At 55.6% G+C, this 23,984-nt stretch overlaps 1 protein-coding gene across 2 annotated transcripts in view; it reads left to right on the plus strand.

Moving 5' to 3' along the window:
* The window catches only part of LOC138497664 (myelin P2 protein-like), a 44,738-nt gene extending 24,356 nt beyond the window's left edge, over positions 1-20,382 (plus strand). The window contains exons 1-4 of one of the 2 annotated variants that reach the window (XM_069621270.1): positions 11,331-11,493; positions 13,013-13,185; positions 18,899-19,000; positions 20,160-20,382. In XM_069621270.1, coding sequence (XP_069477371.1) covers positions 11,421-11,493; positions 13,013-13,185; positions 18,899-19,000; positions 20,160-20,210 — 399 coding nt within the window. In that variant the 5' untranslated portion in view covers positions 11,331-11,420 and the 3' untranslated portion in view covers positions 20,211-20,382. Of the gene's footprint in view, positions 1-11,330; positions 11,494-13,012; positions 13,186-18,898; positions 19,001-20,159 lie in introns of those variants that run through there. The other variant, XM_069621271.1, reaches the window with a different exon arrangement.
* The last annotated feature ends 3,602 nt before the right edge of the window (positions 20,383-23,984 follow it).

Genomic DNA, 23,984 nt, shown 5'->3' on the forward strand with positions numbered 1-23,984 from the left:
TGGAGGGTGCCCCTGGATGCAGGGGGGTGGGGGTGCAGGGGGACATGAGTTGGACATGTGTGGGGGCCTGCTGGCAGGTGCCCCTCAGTGCTGGGGGCTGGGGGTGCTGGGAGACATGCGTTGGTGGGCAGTAGTGCAAGGTGACATGTGGGTTGGCTGGGGGGCATGGGCATGGTGGATGGGCTGCCTGCGGGACATGTGCAGGGTAGTCCCCTGTGGTGTGGGCCGCCTGCAGGGGCCGTGGAGGGTGTTGGTTGAACAGCTGGGAGGACCCACACGATGGATTCACTTGTAGGACTGGCCGGCACCCCCGGAATCCACGTAGGCTGCTGGATTCGCGTGTGGAATTTCACTTGCACCTTGGAATACACGTACCCTGCTGAAATCACGTGTGGAACTTCCGGCGCACCTTGGAATACACGTACCCTGCTGAAATCGCGTGTGGAACTTCCCACGCACCTTGGAATACACGTACCCTGCTGAAATTGCATGTGGAACTTCCCGCGCACCCCGAAATACACGTACCCAGGGCAATCGCGTGTGGAACTTCCGGCGAACCCCGTAATACACGTACCCTGCTGATATTGCGTGTCAGACTACACGCGCAACCCTGATATACACGTACACAGGCGAATCACACTGCTAGGGGGTGGGGGTGGTAGGAAGGAGTGGGGGCCTGGTGGAGGGTGCCCCTGGATGCAGGGGGGTGGGGGTGCAGGGGGACATGAGTGTGGGCCTGGTGGAGGGTGCCCTGCACTGCTGGGTGGTGGGGGTGCAGGGGGACATGAGTGGGGGCCTGGTGGATGGTGCCCCTGACTGGTGGGGGTGCAGGGGGACATGAGTGGGGGCCTGGTGGAGGGTGCCCCTGGATGCAGGGGGGTGGGGGTGCTGGGAGACATGAGTGGGGGCCTGGTGGAGGGTGCCCCACAGTGCTGGGGGGTGGGGGTGCAGGGGGACATGAGTGGGGGCCTGGTGGAGGGTGCCCCTGGATGCAGGGGGGTGGGCGTGCAGGGAGACATGTGTGGGGGCCTGCTGGCAGGTGCCCCACAGTGCTGGGGGGTGGGGGTGCTGGGAAACATGCGTTGGTGGGCAGTAGTGCAAGGTGACATTTGGGTTGGCTGGGGGGCATGGGCATGGTGGATGGGCTGCCTGCGGGACATGTGCAGGGTAGTCCCCTGTGGTGTGGGCCGCCTGCAGGGGCCGTGGAGGGGGTTGGTTGAACAGCTGGGAGGACCCACACGGCGGATTCACTTGTAGGACTGGCCGGCACCCCCGGAATCCACGTAGGCTGCTGTATTCGCGTGTGGAATTTCACTTGCACCTTGGAATACACGTACCCTGCTGAAATCGCGTGTGGAACTTCCCGCGCACCTTGGAATACACATACCCTGCTGAAATCGCGTGTGGAACTTCCCGCGCACCTTGGAATACACGTACCCTGCTGAAATCGCATGTGGAACTTCCCGCGCACCCCGAAATACATGTACCCAGGGCAATCGCGTGTGGAATTTCCCGCGAACCCTGTAATACATGTACCCTGCTGATATTGCGTGTCAGACTACACGCGCAACCCTGATATACACGTACACAGGCAAATCGCACTGCTGGGGGGTGGGGGTTGGTAGGAAGGAGTGGGGGCCTGGTGGAGGGTGCCCCTGGATGCTGGGGGTGGGGGTGCTGGGAGACATGAGGGTGCCCCTGGATGCAGGGGGGTGGGGGTGCTGGGAGACATGAGTTGGACATGAGTGGGGGCCTGGTGGAGGGTGCCCCTGGCTGGTGCGGGGTGGGGGTGCAGGGAGACATGAGTGGGGGCCTGGTGGAGGGTGCCCCTGGATGCTGGGGGGTGGGGGTGCTGGGAGACATGAGTGGAGGCCTGGTGGAGGGTGCCCCTGGATGCAGGGGGTTGGGGTGCAGGGAGACATGAGTGGGGGCCTGGTGGAGGGTGCCCCTGGATGCAGGGGGGTGGGGGTGCAAGGGGACATGAGTGGGGGCATGGTGGAGGGTGCCCCACAGTGCTGGGGGGTGGGGGTGCAGGGCGAGAGGAGTGGGGGCCTGGTGGAGGGTGCCCCTGGATGCTGCAGGGTGGGGGTGCTGGGAGACATGAGTTGGATATGAGTGGGGGCCTGGTGGAGGATGGCCCTGACTGGTGGGGGGTGGGGGTGCAGGGATACATGAGTGGGGGCCTGGTGGAGGGTGCCCCTGGATGCAGGGGGGTGGGGGTGCTGGGAGACATGAGTTGGACATGAGTGGGGGCCTGGTGGAGGGTGCCCCTGACTGCTGGGGGTGGGGGTGCAGGGAGACATGATTGGGGGCCTGGTGGAGGGTGCCCCACCGTGCTGGGGGGTGGGGGTGCAGGGGGACATGAGTGGGGGCCTGGTGGAGGGTGCCCCACAGTGCTGGGGGGTGGGGGTGCAGGGGGACATGAGTGGGGGCCTGGTGGAGGGTGCCCCTGACTGGTGGGGGGTGGGGGTGCAGGGGGACATGAGTGGGGGCCTTGTGGAGGGTGCCCCACAGTGCTGGGGGGTGGGGGTGGGGGTGCTGGGAGACATGAGTGGGGGCCTAGTGGGGGGTGCCCCACAGTGCTGGGGGGTCGGGGTGCTGGGAGACATGAGTGGGGGCCTGGTGGAGGGTGCCCCTGGATGCTGGGTGGTGGGGGTGCAGGGGGACATGAGTGAGGGCCTGGTGGAGGGTGCCCCTGGATGCTGGGGGGTGGGGGTGCAGGGGGACATGAGTGGGGGCCTGGTGGAGGGTGCCCCTGGATGCAGGGGGGTGGGGGTGCAGGGAGACATGAGTGGGGGCCTGTTGGCAGATGTCCCACAGTGCTGGGGGGTGTGGGTGCAGGGGGAGATGAGTGGGGGCCTGGTGGAGGGTGCCCTGCACTGCTGGGTGGTGGGGGCGCAGGGGGACATGAGTGGGGCCTGGTGAAGGGTGCCCTGCACTGCTGGGTGGTGGGGGTGCAGGGGGACATGAGTGGGGGCCTGGTGGAGGGTGCCCCTGACTGGTGGGGGTTGGGGGTGCAGGGGGGCATGAGTGGGGGCCTGGTGGAGGGTGCCCCTGGATGCAGGGGGGTGGGGGTGCTGGGAGACATGAGTGCTGGCCTGGTGGAGGGTGCCCCACAGTGCTGGGGGGTGGGGGTGCAGGGGGACATGAGTGTGGGCCTGGTGGAGGGTGCCCTGCACTGCACTCCTGGGTGGTGGGGGTGCAGGGGGGCATGAGTGGGGGCCTGGTGGAGGGTGCCCCTGACTGGTGGGGTGCAGGGGGACATGAGTGGGGGCCTGGTGGAGGGTGCCCCTGACTGGTGGGGGGTGGGGGTGCAGGGGGACATGAGTGGGGGCCTGGTGGAGGGTGCTCCTGGATGCAGGGGGGGTGGGTGTGCTGGGAGACATGAGTGCGGGCCTGGTGGAGGGTGCCCTGCACTGCTGGGTAGTGGGGGTGCAGGGGGACATGAGTGGGGGCCTGGTGGAGGGTGCCCCTGACTGGTGGGGGGTGGGGGTGCAGGGGGACATGAGCGTGGGCCTGGTGGTGGGTGCCCCTGGATGCAGGGGAGTGGGGGTGCTGGGAGACATGAGTGGGGCCTGGTGGAGGGTGCCCCACAGTGCTGGGGGGTGGGGGTGCAGGGGGACATGAGTGGGGGCCTGGTGGAGGGTGCCCCTGACTGGTGGGGGTGGGGGTGCAGGGGGACATGAGTGGGGGCCTGGTGGAGGGTACCCCAAAGTGCCGGGGGGTGGGGGCTGCTGGGAGACATGAGTGGGGGCCTGGTGGAGGGTGTCCCACAGTGCTGGGGGGTGGGGGTGCTGGGAGACATGAGGGGGGCCTGGTGGAGCGTGCCCCAAAGTGCTGGGGGGGTGGGGGTGCAGGTGGACATGAGTGGGGGCCTGGTGGAGGGTGCCCCTGACTGGTGGGGGGTGGGGGTGCAGGGGGACATGAGTGGGGGCCTGGTGGAGCGTGCCCCAAAGTGCTGGGGGGTGGGGGTGCTGGGAGACATGAGTGGGGGCCTGGTGGAGGGTGCCCCTGACGGGTGGGGGGTGGGGGTGCAGGGGGACATGAGTGGGGGCCTGGTGGAGGGTGCCCCAAAGTGCTGGGGGTGGGGTGCTGGGAGACACGAGTGGGGGCCTGGTGGAGGGTGCCCCACAGTGCTGGGGGGTGGGGGTGCTGAGAGACATGAGTGGGGGCCTGGTGGAGGGTGCCCCTGGATGCTGGGGGGTGGGGGTGCAGGTGGACATGAGTGGGGGCCTGGTGGAGGGTTCCCCTGGATGCTGGGGGGTGGGGGTGCAGGGGGACATGAGTGGGGGCCTGGAGGAGGGTGCCCCTGGATGCAGGGGTGTGGGGGTGCAGGGAGACATGAGTTGGACATGAGTGGGGGCCTGCTGGCAGATGTCCCACAGTGCTGGGGGGTGTGGGTGCAGGGGGAGATGAGTGGGGGCCTGGTGGAGGGTACCCGGCACTGCTGGGTGGTGGGGGTGCAGGGGGACATGAGTGGGGCCTGGTGGAGGGTGCCCTGCACTGCTGGGTGGTGGGGGTGCAGGGGGACATGAGTGGGGGCCTGGTGGAGGGTTCCACTGGATGCTGGGGGGTGGGGGTGCAGGGGGACATGAGTGGGGGCCTGGTGGAGGGTGCCCCTGGATGCAGGGGGGTGGGGGTGCTGGGAGACATGAGTGCTGGCCTGGTGGAGGGTGCCCCACAGTGCTGGGGGTGGGGGTGCAGGGGGACATGAGTAGGGGCCTGGTGGAGGCTGCCCTGCACTGCTGGGTGCAGGGGGACATGAGTGGGGGCCTGGTGGAGGGTGCCCCTGACTGGTGGGGGGTGGGGGTGCAGGGGGACATGAGTGGGGGCCTGGTGGAGGGTGCCTCTGACTGGTGGGGGGTGGGGGTGCAGGGGGACATGAGTGGGGGCCTGGTGGAGGGTGCTCCTGGATGCAGGGGGGTGGGTGTGCTGGGAGACATGAGTGCAGGCCTGGTGGAGGGTGCCCTGCACTGCTGGGTGGTGGGGGTGCAGGGGGACATGAGTGGGGGCCTGGTGGAGGGTGCCCCTGACTGGTGGGGGGTGGGGGTGCAGGGGGACATGAGTGGGGGCCTGGTGGAGGGTGCCCCTGGATGCAGGGGGGTGGGGGTGCTGGGAGACATGAGTGGGGCCTGGTGGAGGGTGCCCCACAGTGCTGGGGGGTGGGGGTGCAGGGGGACATGAGTGGGGGCCTGGTGGAGGGTGCCCCTGACTGGTGGGGGGTGGGGGTGCAGGGGGACATGAGTGGGGACCTGGTGGAGGGTGCCCCAAAGTGCTGGGGGGTGGGGGTGCTGGGAGACATGAGTGGGGGCCTGGTGGAGGGTGCCCCACAGTGCTGGGGGGTGGAGGTGCTGGGAGACATGAGTGGGGGCCTGGTGGAGGGTGCCCCTGGATGCTGGGGGATGGGGGTGCAGGTGGACATGAGTGGGGGCCTGGTGGAGGGTGGCCCTGGATGCTGGGGGGTGGGGGTGAAGGGGGACATGAGTGGGGGCCTGGTTGAGGATGCCCCTGGATGCAGGGGGGTGGGGGTGCTGGGAGACATGAGTTGGACATGAGTGGGGGCCTGGTGGAGGGTGCCCCTGACTGGTGGGGGGTGGGCGTGCAGGGAGACATGAGTGGGGTCATGGTGGAGGGGGCCTCTGGATTCTGGGGCGTGGGGGTGCAGGGGGACATGCGTTGGTGGGCAGTAGTGCAAGGTGACATGTGGGTTGGCTGGGGGCATGGTGGATGGGCTGCCTGCGGGACATGTGCAGGGTAGTCCCCTGTGGTGTGGGCCGCCTGCAGGGGCCGTGGAGGGTGTAGAGGGCACACCTGGGAGGACCCACACGGGCAATTCACATGTAGTGCTCCCCGCGCACCCCTGAAATACACGTGCCCTGATGGAATCGCGTGTGATACTTCCCGCACACCCCTGAAATGCACGTACCCTGCTGATTTTGCGTGTGATACTTCCCGCGCACCACTGAAATACACGTACCCTGATGGAATTGCATGTGATACTTCCCGCGCACCCCTGAAATGCAGGTACCCTGATGGAATTGCGTGTGATACTTCCCGCGCACCACTGAAATACACGTACCCTGATGGAATCGCGTGTATTACTTCCCGCGCACCCCTGAAATGCACATACCCTGCTGATTTTGCGTGTGATACTTCCCGCGCACCACTGAAATACACGTCCCCTGATGGAATCGCGTGTGATACTTCCCCGCGCACCCCTGAAATACACGTACCCTGCTGATTGTGCGTGTGATACTTTCCGCGCACTACTGAAATACACGTACCCTTATGGATTTGCGTGTGATACTTCCCGCGCACCCCTGAAATACACGTACCCTGCTGCTTTTGGTGTGATACTTCCCGCGCACACCTGGAATACACGTACCCTGATGGAATCCCGTGTGATACTTCCTGCGCACCCCTGAAATGCACGTACCCTGCTGTTTTTGCGTGTGACACTTCCCGCTCACCCCAGGAATACACGTTTCCCGCTTGGCGTTTGCTGTTTGGCTGCCCTGTGAACTGGTCCAGGGTTAGCGCAGCCCTTTGCGATGATTTGGGAATTTTGAAGGCTTTTCCTTGCGCGAGGGCGTTCTTGGGGGCGTAACTTGCGCTGCTGCAGGGTCGCTGCGCCACTCTGCGCCATGGCTGGTTTTTGAGGCTAAAATCCATGAATACGCTGTGCGATGAAAAGGATTTTATCGCACGCGGCTGGCGCAGTGTATCGCACGGGGACACTGTGCGCCAGCCGCGTGCGCCACTTTTGTGTGAAATTCTATGAATTACCCTGCTTGTTTTGCACTTGCACGATCCAAATGTCAGAAGGTTTAGCTTTTTTGTCTTTTTGCGCCTTGAAACACCAGTTGTTGTATAGGCACCTTACAAATATCCAATAAATAAAATAAATGAAATGAAATAAAGGCCACTCAGTGGGATAGCCTGCACACTACATAGCTCAGCTGGGTGCTGCCACTGGTGAAGCTGTTGAAAATAGAACTATCCAACACAATACATGAACATGAATTGCCTGGCAATTCAGAAGCAAAGCAACTGGCCATGAATCTGCTCGCAACCCTCTGACAGGATGCAGGCATTGTTGTGATGGTCAGGAATATGGAGTAGCCCCTGCCTTTTTGTTACTTGACTCATGGTTTAAAGTCAATGTGGCAAGTTTTAAACAGAGTGTCTGAGGATGAGGAAAACAGAGTTGTCAATCGCAAGAGGATATGCTAGCCATGTGTAAGGATTCACTTAAGAGATGTTTAAAAGCGTGATGGGTGAAGAAGAGAAAACAGATGCCAGAGATCCACAACCTGTTGTGGACTCCACCACTGCTGAGACATTAATCAGCGGTGCACACTCATTCTCCACAATTCGTGACAATACTTCGGGCAGAACCACTGTGAGACTTTGAGGGATGGAAAATGTAAGAGGCAGTGGGACACACTCCCCCCCCCCCCGCCGCCATGGCTTGTTGTATGAATCAGGGTCCCCACAAGAATTCAGCAGGCCCACTGCAGAACAGCTTGTTAGTGCCAATGTTCTTGACGCAATGCAGCTGGGTATCGATGACGAACCACTGCAATGTTGGCTTGGCAAGCGGCCATTGTGGCCATATGTACTTGGTCACTGAACTCTGGAAAGCCTAAGCTGCCCCCAAGCCAGCATCAGGGGTGGACTGGAACCAAAAGAGGCCCTGGAAATAATGTTCTAAGTGGCCCCATATTATACATTTTGAGCAAGCTCAACCCTTTTCCTATGAGAAAATATGGAACTAAAACAGGTTACCACATAAAAGAAGCCCAGGGTGCAGAGGCCCACCAGGAAATCTCCAGAGTTCCCTAGAGGCCAGCCCAGCCCTGGCCAGGGTGCAGAGGCCTACCGGCAAATCTCCAGAGTTCCCTAGAGGCCAGCCCAGCCCTGGCCAGGGTGCAGAGGCATAGCGGGAAATCTCCAGAGTTCCCTAGAGGCCAGACCAGCGCTGGCCAGGGTGCAGAGGCCTACCGGGAAATCTCCAGAGTTCCCTAGAGGCCAGCCCAGCCCTGGCCAGGGTGCAGAGGCCTACCGGCAAATCTCCAGAGTTCCCTAGAGGCCAGACCAGCCCTGGCCAGGGTGCAGAGGCATAGCGGGAAATCTCCAGAGTTCCCTAGAGGCCAGACCAGCCCTGGCCAGGGTGCAGAGGCCTACCGGGAAATCTCCAGAGTTCCCTAGAGGCCAGCCCAGCCCTGGCCAGGGTGCAGAGGCCTACCGGCAAATCTCCAGAGTTCCCTAGAGGCCAGCCCAGCCCTGGCCAGGGTGCAGAGGCATAGCGTGAAATCTCCAGAGTTCCCTAGAGGCCAGCCCAGCCCTGGCCAGGGTGCAGAGGCATAGCGGGAAATCTCCAGAGTTCCCTAGAGGCCAGCCCAGCCCTGGCCAGGGTGCAGAGGCATACCGGGAAATCTCCAGAGTTCCCTAGAGGCCAGCCCAGCCCTGGCCAGGGTGCAGAGGCCTACCGGGAAATCTCCAGAGTTCCCTAGAGGCCAGCCCAGCCCTGGCCAGGGTGCAGAGGCCTACCGGCAAATCTCCAGAGTTCCCTAGAGGCCAGCCCTGGCCAGGGTGCAGAGGCCTAGCGGGAAATCTCCAGAGTTCCCTAGAGGCCAGCCCAGCCCTGGCCAGGGTGCAGAGGCCTAGCGGGAAATCTCCAGAGTTCCCTAGAGGCCAGCCCAGCCCTGGCCAGGGTGCAGAGGCATAGCGGGAAATCTCCAGAGTTCCCTAGAGGCCAGCCCAGCCCTAGCCAGGGTGCAGAGGCCTAGTGGGAAATCTTCAGAGTTCCCTAGAGGCCAGCCCAGCCCTGGCCAGGGTGCAGAGGCATACCGGGAAATCTCCAGAGTTCCCTAGAGGCCAGCCCAGCCCTGGCCAGGGTGCAGAGGCCTACCGGCAAATCTCCAGAGTTCCCTAGAGGCCAGCCCAGCCCTGGCCAAGGTGCAGAGGCCTAGCGGGAAATCTCCAGAGTTCCCTAGAGGCCAGCCCAGCCCTGGCCACGGTGCAGAGGCCTAGCGGGAAATCTCCAGAGTTCCCTAGAGGCCAGCCCAGCCCTGGCCAGGGTGCATAGGCCTAGTGGGAAATCTCCAGAGTTCCCTAGAGGCCAGCCCTGGCCAGGGTGCAGAGGCCTAGCGGGAAATCTCCAGAGTTCCCTAGAAGCCAGCCCAGCCCTGGCCAGGGTGCAGAGGCCTAGCGGGAAATCTCCAGAGTTCCCTAGAGGCCAGCCCAGCCCTGGCCAGGGTGCAGAGGCATAGCGGGAAATCTCCAGAGTTCCCTAGAGGCCAGCCCAGCCCTAGCCAGGGTGCAGAGGCCTAGTAGGAAATCTCCAGAGTTCCCTAGAGGCCAGCCCAGCCCTGGCCAGGGTGCAGAGGCCTACCGGGAAATCTCCAGAGTTCCCTAGAGGCCAGCCCAGCCCTGGCCAGGGTGCAGAGGCCTACCGGCAAATCTCCAGAGTTCCCTAGAGGCCAGCCCACCCCTGGCCAAGATGCAGAGGCCTAGCGGGAAATCTCCAGAGTTCCCTAGAGGCCAGCCCAGCCCTGGCCAGGGTGCAGAGGCCTAGCGGGAAATCTCCAGAGTTCCCTAGAGGCCAGCCCAGCCCTGGCCAGGGTGCATAGGCCTAGTGGGAAATCTCCAGAGTTCCCTAGAGGCCAGCCCAGCCCTGGCCAGCATTCAATGTGAATGGATATTTAGTGCAGAGTTCATTGTCTCACACTATAGGATGTGCCTAATTTACACCAAATTGAGATCTTTTACTTTCATAAAAATGAACAAGCATCACCTGGCCGAAGGCTACATGAGTGGAAACACCTGACCCATTTCATGAAGGACCACACCACTGTCCACTGCATCCTCAGACAATGTAGATATCTCAGCCAGCTCGGTACAATCATGTGGCCGGAGCGGCATTGGAAATATGGTGGAGTCTTTGATCCTTATAGCAGTAGTTGAGAGCATTGCAGCAGTAAACGTTTCATTTTTCTTTCATGCTCAATTTATTTGGCTCCGCCCAACTGAAAGAGGTCAGGATATGCATGCAGTATGTTTGTAATATTAATAATTTGGCATTTATATAGCGCCACGGACCCTCAGGTATCTGAGGGCTGCTTATTATTACCCACAGTGTGTGGTGCTCATTTATCGACCTCGGAAAGATGAAAAGCTGTGAAAGGCTGAGTTTTGGTCCTGCCGGGATTCGAACCTGCGTTAGCAGGCTCTGCACGGATATCAAAGCGAGTCCTACTCACTGTGCCACTTGATCACTCTGCCGAAATGGCATCACACCCTGAACTCTAGTACCACCACCAAGAGTCGGCTATGCTAGTGATGGTAAAGCGCCACTGCTTGTCGGGGGTGCACTGGGTCAGGCTGTGCTAGGCCAGACATGGTGGCCAGGAAGATGGTTGCACCGGCCCAGAGTCAGGGGCTTGTCACCCAACACCCCTTTGTGGCCACCAGCACTGGTGGATGATCGTGCTGTGGGCGCCTTAGTGGAGTAACTTTTCAGAAAATGTTGGTGGTGGGGGCGGGGGGACATGACATCTGAAGAAAATGTGCCCCAGCCAAATGAATGGGGACAACATGGTGTGCCATGAAAGTTGGGGGCGGGGGAAAAGCATCCCTGCTCGCCCACTAAAATTACGCCCATTGGCCGCCTCCTCTCCCCTCTGTGATTTGTCCCCCTGCACCTTTGCGGCTCCCTATCCCTGCTGCTGCTGGAGGGCCACCAAAACACCAAGTAAATCTAGCACAGGGCTCCAGGAATAGGCCCACATGTCGCCTTCTTGTCCTCATCCTGTGGGGTTTGCATCCCATACACCAATTGGTACTTTTGTAGGGCGCTGCCAGATTTTGCGTGGCCAGGGCACCACGTTTCCAGCCTTGGCTTTCAGAGCAGTGCATTCTGGGTGTTGTACTTTTGGTGAACTTCCAATCAACACACGAGGTTAATAAGCACGGATAAGTTGTGAAGGGAAAGGTCGGGGATGGTCTGCTGGATTCATCTGGTGGCTTTAGCCGGAGTGGTTGCATTTCTGTTTTCTAGCTCTGGCCATGCGCGCTGTGCACGCGGCCAGAGACTGCGGTGGGGGCGAGGGGGGGCGCATGTGATGCTCTTCGGGAAAGGCGGCCTGTCCGCCCGTGCCCTGTCCCCCAGTGCCGCTCCGTCCCCCTGGTGTCTCGCCCGGCTTGGGCCTGGCTGGCTGGCTGGCTAATGCTGCTGACCCGGCACTTCCCGGCTAGGGGCGTGTTGGGGCCGCCTATTGCCGGGGGCGTGATGGCGAGAGCCCGCTCCCGCTTTAAAAGGCCGCGCTGCAGCGCCCCGTGGATTACACCGCCTCAAGCCGCCTCCTGACCTGTGCCCATAACCGCCCCCCCCCGTGCCGCGCCGAATCCGCCGCGAAATGGCCGACCACCTGCTCGGGACCTGGAAGCTGTGCAGCAGCGAGGGCTTCGACGAGTACATGCAGAGCATCGGTGAGAGGGGCCAGGGCGCGCGCTCAGGCAGGCAGGCAGGTGCGCCCCCCCTCCCCCTATCCCCCCCCGGCCCCCTCCCAAAACACGCACGACACTCCGCCGAGGCGCGCGTGTGTGTGGCCCAAGCCAAGTGCCACCCGCACGGAATGAAATGGTGCGTGCGGTGCGTGTCATCTTGCCCCCTTCACGGCATGTACCAAATGCCGGGCGGGCCAAGAAGTTGCGAACACCGGTTCAGTGGACTCTCGCCCGCCCCGAAATGACTGGTCCCAAGGTTGCAGCGCTATACCCGGGTCTACCAGTGGGCGGCGGGGGGTGGGGGGGGGGGGTAATATCAGTTCTAATCTACACCAAGCCCCTCCATACACTTCTAGTCCTGTTTAGATAGAACTCTGTTCCGAGGCGTGTAAGGGGTAGTGTCTAACCCTGGCTGGAACGCATTTCCTGGATCTGCCACAGAATAGTGCACGGCTCTCCTCACAGAACTATGAAGGAGGTGGGTTTGAACTTCTAGTTTCTTTTCATCGCGCCTTGAAACACTTGTGTAGGCGCTCGCATTAAATGCCATATCATAGCATACATGCCATATAATATCATCAAGTGGGTAACATTCAACAGAACTGTGTGTGACTTACCTCATAATTACAACTTTAAAGCATACTCCTCCAACTCTCCCTATCGATTTTGGAGTTCTTGCGGGAAACGGTGCCCTGCGTGTTGGTCGATTCGGCCCAAGTGCAAACTGGTGGGTGAAAATGACGCATCGCCCGATGTCTCACACCATCTTGCACGGTTTGCGCGTGAACTTTCTGGAGTCTAGTCTTAAATGGTGACTCTTGAGGCTCCATTATGGAGAAACTGTATACACAGCCCTGCACTTATTTCTAATGGTGACACTTTCAGAGCGAGGGCGCATGTCTACTACCAGAACACATATATGTCTCGTGTACACTTCCATTAGAACACACGTGGTACCAATTCTCAGTCACAGGATAGTGCTAACTTGTATCGGCACACACCATACTTTCAACTCATTAAGACGTTAGTGCATGCAGAGGCAGAGGGTGGCTGGGGGGAGGGGACGGGGGTTCGTGCCAGAACTGAAGTGCCCTCTGTTCAGTAGTCGCAGGCTCCGGTCGTGCTCTGAACTGCGCCACTCGCCAGTAGGCCCCTGTGGGCGAGGGCTTGTAGGAATACTGAAGAATGGAGGCGTGGTCCTACACCCAGCCTACACGGGTTACGTTATTGGCAAATCGTGTTGCAGTTCCTTTGAACTTTTCCTTGTGGGCATGGCCTAGTTTTCAAATGGGCGCACTTCTATTACTTTGGTGTACCTGGGCACCAGATTCTTAAACCACCTTGGACCAGGACCCGCCACATTGATTACTGACCGACAGGGTGTCTATGGTCATGTCCAAAAGTGTATCACGCCAACTCTCGGGTTTTTCCTACCTTTAGTATCCGCAGGCCATAGTGCAATGCAATCATTGATGTGTGTGTTTTGTTATCTACTTGGCAGGCGTGCCCTTTCCCACGAGGAAGGCGGCAGCGATGGTGAAACCCAATGTGATCATTTGTAAAAATGGGGAGAAGTATTGCCTCAAAACGGAGAGTACCTTCAAGTCTACGGAGATCGATTTCAAACTCGGTGAGGAATTTGAGGAGACCACAGCAGACAGCAGGAAAACTAAGGTGAGGACCGGGAGTCTCGCCACGAGGGCCAACCTAGTGGCTCTTGCTGGTGGATGGGCTTCATTGGATTGGGTGGGGGGCTTTTGGGACCCTACAAGAGACTCCCCTTCATGCCTGCATTCTCCCCTCTCCCCACTCTTCCTGCTGCCTTTGTCATGATGGGGTGCATTTGATTTGGGGAGGGAGCGGTCATTGCATGGGCCATGGACATTGGCATGCAGTTGGGAGACTTGGTGCTCTGTCCACTTTCCTTAACCCCTTAATGCTTTCCTTGCCTGTCCTGGGTAGCCTTTGGGCAGGGCCTGAACGTGATCCTAACGATTGACTCGGCCCTACTCAAACTGCTGGGCCTGTTGCCTGCATTCCAAGTGACGAATGGGCTAACCACGGACCTTCCCGGCCATTTCTGATGTCCACTCGGACCAGGGGAACAGGTGTTGGAGGGGGGGGGCAGTCGGGATTTCTTGAGGGAGTCTTAGTTGAGACACTAACAGAATGTATGTACTTGGGCCTGCTCTTTAATACTGAATCAGCCGCCGTCTCCTGCTCAAGCTCTAACCTCCACGGTTTTCATGGAGGTCATTCAAGTGGGGAGGGGTGGTGGGGGGCGGGCGAGTGATAAGCATTCAGGAAACCATTTTGCCTGCACATTCTTATGTGGAATGTAACCCGACTAAGACCTTGCACTTGTTTATTTACTCACTTTAGATGGATTTGCCAATTTCCACTTTTACCCTTCTCACAGTTACTAGCCTTTTTACGTGTGTGAAAACTGCTCTTCCCAATGATCATCCATGTTATTGTGAAGGTCTGGCAGACTGCAAGTGACTACATTCATGACCATCTCTACCTGCAACAATGTGTGCTAAAGTTCATGCCTCTTGCCAACGCGTGCTTCCTCGGACCTCAGAGCATTGATCATAAATGCTAAATATTCTGTAGAATTGTTCCTTTACAAATGTCAACTTCATGTTCGTAGCCTTGCTCTCAAAGGCAAAGCTTCATGTTGCTGTCATTGGAAAGGTGTGAGCTACATCCTTTCCTTGAGTCTTTTGGTTGCAGAACGCGCATCTGTGACCAGCTTGCTCAGTCATTGTGTGTGTGTGTGTGTCTGTGTGTGTGTGTGTGTGTGTGTGTGTGTGTATATATATATATTCCTTAGTTGAGGTACAGTGAAACACAGCCAACATGGGAAGTCATGACCAGCTTAAGTCTGCAAATCATTTTTTGTAATTTTAAGCATTGGTTCATGAGCCTCGCTTGTATAGGGAATTGCTTCAGGTTACATATTGTTTGAGCTTGTAAGTTTTTCCCCCTAGTTTTCTGTCAACGTAACATAACCATTTTACACTGGCCATATTTCTAACAAGAAGCAAGTTTACTCCTGTTCAGAATACATGGTGCATAATGGTATTATGTAGATCCGCAGACTGCTGTCACATGACATGAAATGACATGACCAGGATTTTGTTTTTATTACGAACCCTTCTAACTTTAAGCTGACCTTTGTAAACTGTACAGGGAACTTCTAGTATCCTGTATGCCTTCATTTTCTTAGCCCAGATGAAGTCTAAGTTGCAGAGCAACGTGCGTTGGCCAGTTCCAAGCCCCACCCGAACTCGTACATATGCACCCGCAACACCTCCACGCCAAGCACGTCCTTGCATAGTTTCCCTGTTTTATAGCCGCACCATTCTTGCCACAGTACTGCTATCTCAGTCTATAACGCACGATGTTTCCAGCTCATGCCTTCAAGATTAAGCTCCTGTGTTCCTGGGAGTGCCTGCATGCCCTCGGACAAGGTTTATGCTGTTTGAGGTAGTGGCACAGTAACATTGTAAAGTAGTATAGCGTGGTAGGATTAAGCTTTATGAACTTCTTTAAAGATGTCAGTCAAGGTTCACTCCACGGCCTCTGCAATTACCTGGATGGTCCTCATTGGGAGGGTCATGGCTATTCCTTCTTTTTTTTTTATTTAACGAATCTCTTCAGCAACAAGCAGTTTGCCTGACAACACTAAATGGGTATGTGCTCTGGCGATTGAGCACCCCAAGCTGGCCGCTTAATTCTCAACCTGTGGCCCATTCTTCATTAGCTCTCATGGAATAAAATGGGGGAGTCCTAAAAAAAAAGGTGAGCTGGATGTCAGGAAACCTGAGTTGACACATTTTACGGGGTTAACTTGAAGCCATGGCTGACGCTGTAGGGCCCTAAAGCCTTGCCGACTGCAACCAACTTTACATAAGCAATTGGGCTAGATAGCCCAATCTTGGATCCATGCAAGAGTGTGCGATATTTGCAATTACCAGCAATGCAAGCATCTTAATAAAATGTACTTGGAGAGAACATACCAGTACTCTCCTAACCAAATCTAAAATATGCTCTCTAACTATTTATGCACAGCAAACTACGCTGTGCCTGTTTGCTTTTATTTATTTTTGCTTCGCCTCATCAGGTACAATAATGTTCTGTCTGTGTCAAGAGGTTCTCAAGCCACCCCCCCTCCATATGCGTAGTCTTTCCTTACTTTGTAGGTGCTCGAGTTTTGGTCACTATCACAAGACGGATGGGTGGTTTACATAGTCCAAATTCCTTCAAGCTCTTAATTTTGGCCAATGTTGACTTGCTTGGAGGTGTCCTGACAATATTAGCAGAGGAGATGATGTCCTGGAAGCTGTGTCCTTTCCACTGTCCCACCATTATAGACCTTAAGAAACTGTTGTCAGCCCACCAGATAATATGGAGATACTAGATTACCCTAGGCCAGAGACGCTTACTGCCCCCCTCCCCCATTCTGATTTACCCCCACCACATCCTTTTTTGTTTAATTCCAGGGGAATTGGCAAGAGTGAATGGCTTTCCTCGCAGAAAGCACCTCTGCAACCATGGAGGTTTCTGAGCACTCCTTTCTGTAGGCAGTGTTTGTCTGCTTGGGGATTAACACTCTTCAGGTGTTTGGTCTGGTACTGAATTAATGGAGAGGGCCTTCTTTTCCAAGAAATACTTTGTTTTGGGTTCCGATTACACCAGGTGAATGTAGGGGAATCTAGGCTTGTGGGCTAAAATCTAAAGCTTCATTTACCTATTGGTCGTGGCAATCCACACCAAGCAATGGGTCGCAACAGCTATGCCAGACTGCCTATTTATGTACCCCGGAGCACTCGACCACTGGTTTCCCACACCCTGTACTATCAGATGCTCTCCACTTTTTACAAATCACTCCTAAATGGTTTGAGTAGATGCAGTGGCGGGACCAGTTTGGTACAATAAGCTATTCCACTGCTTCAGTACTGTTGCAACAGCTGTCGGGAGCATATCATTTAGGGCAGGTGGGAGGGTTGCAAAGTCTTCACTACTGAAATTGCAAGGAGCCCTTCATGCTGTCATTTCAAATAGGGCTTAACCCTGCATTTCTAGTATAGGCGCTACTTGGTGAAGGGGGTGGGGGGAAACACAGAAGGGTTCCAAGTTATTACTCTTGTTCTCTTTACATGCCAACTGACCTAGGTATTTCTCAGTGTGAGGGTCTTTTTCTTGATGGTGTCCCTAGCTGTTAAGAGTGGGCCACATATCTTGCACTTAGTTTAGTGATCATGGCACTTCTGTACACATATATAGTATACCACACCTGACATAAGGACTCTAGTTCCCATTTGAACTCTCCGTTGTATTTTCTCTGGTGTATTTTTGTTGTATGTGGTCTGCACGAATGCACGCCTGCATGTTTATGGGAAGATGGTTGTAGAACGCAAATGATGGGTCTTATTTACCTGAGGGGGTCACCGGTTAACCTCTAATTACTTAGGCAGCTCAGCAATGTGTTTAACTCACTGAAAGGTACCACTAACCGGTTACATTGGGGCGGTGGGAGACAAGGATTTCATGGTGGGGTGGGGAGTGTGGCTTGTAGATACTCTTACTCTACTGCATGTCTGTCTCGTGAGGGAACCCCTGGAGAGGCCAAGAGGGAAGGGACAGTTGGGGCAGCCACTTTTCCTCCCCTGGGGTGGGGGGGGGAGAGCAGAGTAGCGGAGTAGGGGGGAGTAACACATATGGGGATTCTTACTTTACTTCACATAATGTTTTCACTTGCCCCCACCCCCTCCTCGGACACAAGAGCAACCATAGGATCCTTCTAACCCCGGTCCCTCTTGGGTGGCATGCAGTACAGTTCAGCGTATGTGTCTCTACTGGCCCCCCCGCCCCCGGGGCCCACCCCCCACCCGAATAGCCCCAGCCAGCTGACTCCTTAGGCAGCCCGTGTAAGAGGCTGCACGGTTACACAAGCTGCCTGCAGGTGTGAGCACTTCAGTTTAGAAAAAAGAAAAGGCATTGCCTTTTTCTTTTTTTCGAAACCGAAGTACTGACGCCTGCAAGCAGCAGGTGTAACCGTGCAGTGCGGGCTGCCTGATGTCTATGTACTCGAAACAGGAGGAGGGCTGGACTGCCCAGCTCTCCTTTTGTTTCGAGTAACTAATGCTGGGTCATGACTAGTTACTCGAAACAAAAGGAGAGACTGGGCGGTCTGATAAAAAAAAAAAGACTGGGCCCTCCAGCCCTCCTACTGTTTCAAGTACATAGACACCAGTAGCAGGCAGCCCTTTAATTCAAGGAGCCCGTGGTTAAAGCGGGCTCCTTGAATTAAAGGGCTGACTGCTGGTGCGAGCTGGAGCACACCGGTATCACACCTTTTGCTGTGCACAGCCCCTTTTGTTTAAAAGGAGGGGCTGGGCGCATCAAAGGTAATGATGCCAGTGTGCCCCAGCTCCACCTCTTTTACCAGCCGCCCCCCTAATCGACGTCCTTAGGCCACACCCCTAACTAGAGCAAACCCCCATCCCCCTCCTCGTTCCAATCCCACCTAAAGCACTGTATATAATGTTTGCAGCCCAGGTAGTTGGGACTTGGAGGTGGCACACTGATAAATGCTGCTTTGTACAGAGATCAAACGCCATGGGCCTTTGGTTGCAGGCTTTGTGCCACAGCTAAATATATCCGTTGTTAAAGCTAGACCGCTAGCCTAATGTCACATGGTGGCAACTGGCACTTCAGCACGCGCCGTGATTTGAGCTTGGCCCACTGGCAAATGAATGTACATGTGAACACCGCTATTGGTTTAGCGCCTCTTCTTGCGGAGCAATTCTGCTCGCCTTTCCTACAGCCTGTCTGCCCCCACCCCCCCCCCAAAACCACTGAAATCCATGGGACGGGAAGATTGGGGCAGCAGTGGTCCCATTTGTAGACACTCACTGCCCGCAGTGGAAGGAGAAGGAGCTTCTCGTAACAGGTGGGCCATCCCTGGCATACACCTCTGCTGCCATCCCTGGCGTGCACCTCTGCTGCTGCGCTCTGCTGCGTGCAGGAGGGTGGCGGCAGGGCCTCATGGAAGAAAATGCCGGACCACCATTGTCTCTACTGATGTGGTTCTCTTTTCGCGTTCTCACTGTGCAAGCATCCCCGTTCTCGTCCGTTTCTAGCTGCCACGCTGTGCGCACTCCTTCTGGTCTCCTTGCTGCCGTCCCTGCCAGGTCGGATCTGCAGTATTTGCACAGGGCAGGTGCAGCCGGGGCGTGGCGCTTGGGAACACCCTGATACTGTTTGAGAGCATGCGTGACTGTTCAGAAGGCTGTCCTATCCCTTTATCCTGCAAACTACTGCCTAGGGGTTGTGGAATGTATCCAAGGGAGTAAACGCTCTTTTCTCCCCCCCCCAGACAATCATCACGTGCGAGAATGGCGTTCTGGTTCAACATCAGAAGTGGGATGGCAAGGAAACCACCATCAGAAGGGAGCTGAAGGATGGGAAACTTATTGTGGTGAGTGATTTGATGTGAAGGGAGTCCTTAACGTGCATATACATGTGAACTAAGCCCAGGGGAGGGGGGTCGTGCACCTGTTCTTTGAAGCACTTTGGAAGGCGTGGCATTCTTTGGGAGCGGTGGAAGTGTCAATTGTGTACATCGTTGAGCAATCCGTCTTGTGTCCCTTGTCATGGAATGGCAGTTGCCAACCTGCATGCAACGCACCCTTTCTGAGCTGCTAGCCAAACCAAGAACCCTAGGGGTGTAGTCGTACGGGGCTTAGTGTGTCCGACTGAACGATGGCTACGGCTTGCTGCAGAAAAGCCATTAAGGGTGACTTGGGCGGCGGAGGGAACTGTTGCAAAGGTCTTCTGGTGCATCTCCCTTGCACACAGGCCTGTGGCAGGATCCATCCTGACACTGAAGGCTGCGTGTGCAGTGCTCTACCCGTGGAGGTGGCATGAGGGACAGTCAGGATTGCCCCTAGAATCTCTTGCACGCAACCCCCCCTTCAGTGTTTCCGAAGATGTCATGGGTTTTGGATGTAGGATTATGGAAACTAGTTTACTACTTTCTTGTGAATGCTCCCTTGGGAACATCCGGTTATGAGTTTATACAGCGCTTTACTCCAAAGCGCTTTACAGAATAACAAGGTACAATAATGAAAGAAGCATATTTACAAACATGAAACAAACCAGTGGTACAGTATGTAGAACAATTTACTCAAAAGGAGGGGAAGAGAGTGGGCGAGGAGGGGAGCTGTGACATCACAGCAGGGTGCACGGCAGGTTCTCTCTTGGGCCTTGTAAGACCCAAGGGAAGTTGGGATCCCAGTGCCCGCGCCACTTGTCTGTGGCTCCCCCCCCCTCACTGCATGTCGTGCTGGTGCATGTAGACGGCAGAGGGTGCAAAGGCAAGCTTGATAGGAGGAGTTAAGGGTGCAGGTAGTGCTACACAATATGAAAACCCTAAATCTGCATATGTTTCCACCAAGGGGTTTGTGAGTGACATCTGAACTCTTGGTGTCGCTCTGAACCCTTGATGGAATATAACCCATGTAGTTTGGGGGCGACTTCACGATGTGCCCGATTTCTGTCAACACCGCCCAGTTTTTGCAGTCGATTCTTTAAGCTTTTGCTGCCCTCTGGTTGACTTGTGTTTCTTCTCTTCCTAGACCTGCATCATGGGTGATGTGAAGTGCGTTCGGACCTATGAGAAAGTATGAGGAGTCCAAACTGGACGTGTACTTTCAAGGAGAAGCTCAGTTCCATGAGCCTGCACTACAGAACCTTTTTTCTTTTTTTTCTTTTCCTTTTAGCTTGCCTTTTTATTTTAACTGTTATTGATGGCCCTAATCTGCTATGTTTCTTTCTTAAATAAAACAACTCTGGACTTGATCATGTGGCATTATTGGGGCCGCTTGACTTTATTTGGGGCCGGTTCAGTTGTGCGTTGGAATGCCTGCACCAAGTGGCTTTAGCATTGTCTTGTCAACCCCCAACCCCTCTTTAAACTTCACGGTGGCTACTTGCGGGCAAATGGTCTGCACTGCAGATTGGTGTGGCAAGCAACAACAAAACCCTTCCAGTGCAAATGCCTGGAATGGCACTGCTGGTTGGCCTCACTTTTGCTACCAATGGAAATTGACCATTGCCTGGAGTGGATCATTTCACATTGCAGCGATTGTGTGGCTTGTGGTTCATTATTAACTTACCTCAATGTTTACAAGTAGATTTTACATGAAGTGTGAGCCAAAATGAAATGACTTACCCAGGGGCGTTGCTAGGGGGGGGCTAAGGGGGCTGTAGCCCCTGATCTTTTGGTTGTAGCCCCAGATAGAATCTCAGGAGCTACAGCCAAGACTAGCTAGCCCCCAGTCCCAACAGTTCCGACATCAGCTTAGCCCCGGGTCTTTTCCAGACCTAGCAACTCTCCTGGACTTACCCCATGCAGGACACAGCACCTGCTGCTATGGAGTGCGGTCCTGGTCAGGTGACTCTGACTGTGTCTGGAAGTGGGGATATCAAAGGCTTGAGCCGAACAGCTGAGCCATACATTGCACCCCTGCTGTCTCCCGCTTCTCGATACGAGACCTCGTGGTACTCGCTCAGCCTATAGCACTCTGCCTCCTTGAGCTGGCATAATATTCGTGTGCGGTCAAGTGATAGGCTGTTGGTGACAGCTTTTTACAGAGGGTTTGCTCTGGAGTTAGGCAACATTTTGTGGAGCGTCAGCAACACAGGGAGAGGTAGTAGAAGTACCATGTGGGGTAAATGATGGAGATTTTTGGAGCTGCCTCCTTGAGAAGCGGCTGTAAGGATGTGTAGGCCTGTGCTACCTACCTGATCTTTCGCTTGTTAGAAAGCAACTGCTGACCAGTGTGACCCTGGATGCTTGTATTCAAACCCCTTCATGTCTGACTCTATTGGCATCTGACGGTAGCAGGAGGGTGCCACGGGGGTTTGCAAAGTGGAGTCCAGACGCCATGAGTTATGCTGTGAGATGAACCCATACATACCCTGTAGATATGGGGCAGCTGTAGGTTGGCCAGCAAGCCTGGAATCTGCAGACCGAACCGCCACACCTTGCTGGCAGGGGTGTGGCTTTAACTGGTCATTAGCAGTGCTTTTAAGTCCCTGTCACAGGACAATTTGTTTTTTTTTTGTTGGGTCTCACGATGGTGATTCACTCGAGCCCTAAGCCAGTGTCAAATTGCACTGTGCTGTTTTAATTGGTGCGCAATTCATTTTGTTTTGGCTTATTGCACAAAACACCCAGACTCGCTTATGGCGGAAAAGGCTGCTTTAATGTGACAAGCCAAAGCTTACAAATAACCGCTTACCTGGCTCTCCTGGCCTTACAGACTAACAACATTTTTAAGCAACCAATTATTAACTCAACACTTGCATTTTCTTCAACAAATAAATAATTAAATAGTTCCCCTTCCTTCCTAACTATCCCTTGTTCCCTAGCGTCTCCTTAAACTTCACAAGGCGTCCCGCTTTCTCGCCAGGGCCATGCCCCTCCAGGTTCAATACCTGTTCCCCGAGGCAGCACGTTTGTGCAAACAGCACCTCCCCCATCCTTTCCGGTGCCATTCCCCCATTGTGCTTCCCTCTCCCCACAGCTAAAGGGGCCATGCCCCCAGCAACTAAGCAACTACAAACCCTTAAACTCCCTTCTACCCAAACTCCCCTCCCTCTGACCAGCAGCCAGCCTGACCTGCCACATCAGCAACAGAATTTTTACATCACAAATTTCCCAACTAATGCCCTAACCTGTCACAGAAAAACTGCCCAAAACCAATAAGAACATAACAGATACTAAACCCATACATGAGAAAAAACAGGAAACCAGCCCCGCTAAATGAAGAGGAACCCCCCCCAAATAAAAATTCAAGCCGGAATCCTGACATACCATAACAAAGGGGTGGGAGGGCGGGGTCAGACACGCGTCCCAACCATCGCCTGCTCCAGAACCTTCACCCAACCCTTAAATACCCCGTAGAGGGGGGGGGCACTCTATGCGCATCTCGCTGGCCGGTGCAGCACCAAAATAACCCGGGGGGAAACTCTTCGCCCCCTGCCCCCTTTTTGGCTTATTGCACAAAACACCCAGACTCGCTTATGGTGGAAAAGGTCACTTTAATGTGACAGGCCAAAGCTTACAAATAACCGCTTACCTGGCTCTCCTGGCCTTACAGACTAACAAAATATTTAAGCAACCAATTATTAACTCAACGCTTACATTTTCTTCAACAAATAAATAATTAAATAGTTCCCCTTCCTCCCTATCCTTGTTCCCTACCGTCTCCATAAACTTCACAAATCGTCCCGCTTTCTCGCCAGGGCCATGCCCCTCCAGGTTCAATACATGTTCCCCCGGGGCAGCCCATTTGTGCAAACAGCACCACCCCATCCTTTCCCGTGCCATTCCCCCATTGTGCTTCCCTCCCCCACATCTAAAGGGGCCATGCCCCCAGCAACAGAAAACCCTCCACCGAGGTGTTCTTTCTGCCCCACCCCTACCATCTCTCACTACTTCCAACTCCTTACGATATCTCCACCCAGCAAGGTCAAATCCGCCAAATAATAACTATTCACGAAAACTGACAAGTGGACCATCCTCTCTCAATATCATGAATCCTTCATAAACTATTTCTTTGATCCAAAAACCTTTACCGCCTCTGAGGCACAACGTTTTACCATCTCTCCGTTTATCCCCTTCCTTGCCCGTTCTATCGCTCCTTCACTTCTCGCTCCCCTCCAAGCTCTCCGCAGCAACAACTTAGTCCAAACTACACATGCTTGAGCCACAATTCTCAGACCCATACCAAATCCCTTTTCATTTTTCTAGGAAGAGCCACACCTGTATTTCTTAACATGTAATTATTTCCTGCATGAATGATCACCCCCTCTGGAGACCTATAGTGTTCCCTCAACCTCACCAACATAGGCAGCAGCTGATCCCAGCAAAGCCCCCCTAACCCGGACCATCTTACCTATGCCTCTTTATAGCTGCAACACAATTGCCTGCCAAAAACCCTTTTCTCTGCTTCCTTCCCCACCCATTTAACAATAGAATGGCCCACGAGTAAATCTGTGGCATCTCCCCCGACCTCCGCAGCATCTGAAAAAGAAATTACAATGTCACTTTCCCGTCACAACCACCCTACCACATTCCACCGTCCCCTAAACCCCTGACCATATTTCAAACAGCCCCTTTACCCCAGCCCTAATATACCCTTTGTACTTCCCAGACCTCCACCATCCTAAAGTCTTCACCTTATCAACCTATAAACCCAACCGGCTACCTTCAGATGCCTTACCCATCCTACCTCAATGAGTTCCAAACTCCTCCACCTTTCCCCCACCGCTACTAACATCTTCCTATGGCAACGCATCCTCACCTGGCCATCTCCTTATTCCCTTTGTTTTGTTTGTTTATTCATTTGTTAGGCGCACCAGATTCGTGAGTAAAAGGGCACAACAATATGGAA

Source organism: Ambystoma mexicanum, chromosome 5q (genome assembly GCF_040938575.1).
Source record: "Ambystoma mexicanum isolate Mex_15411 chromosome 5q, UKY_AmexF1_1, whole genome shotgun sequence".
Taxonomy (NCBI): Eukaryota; Metazoa; Chordata; class Amphibia; order Caudata; family Ambystomatidae; genus Ambystoma; species Ambystoma mexicanum.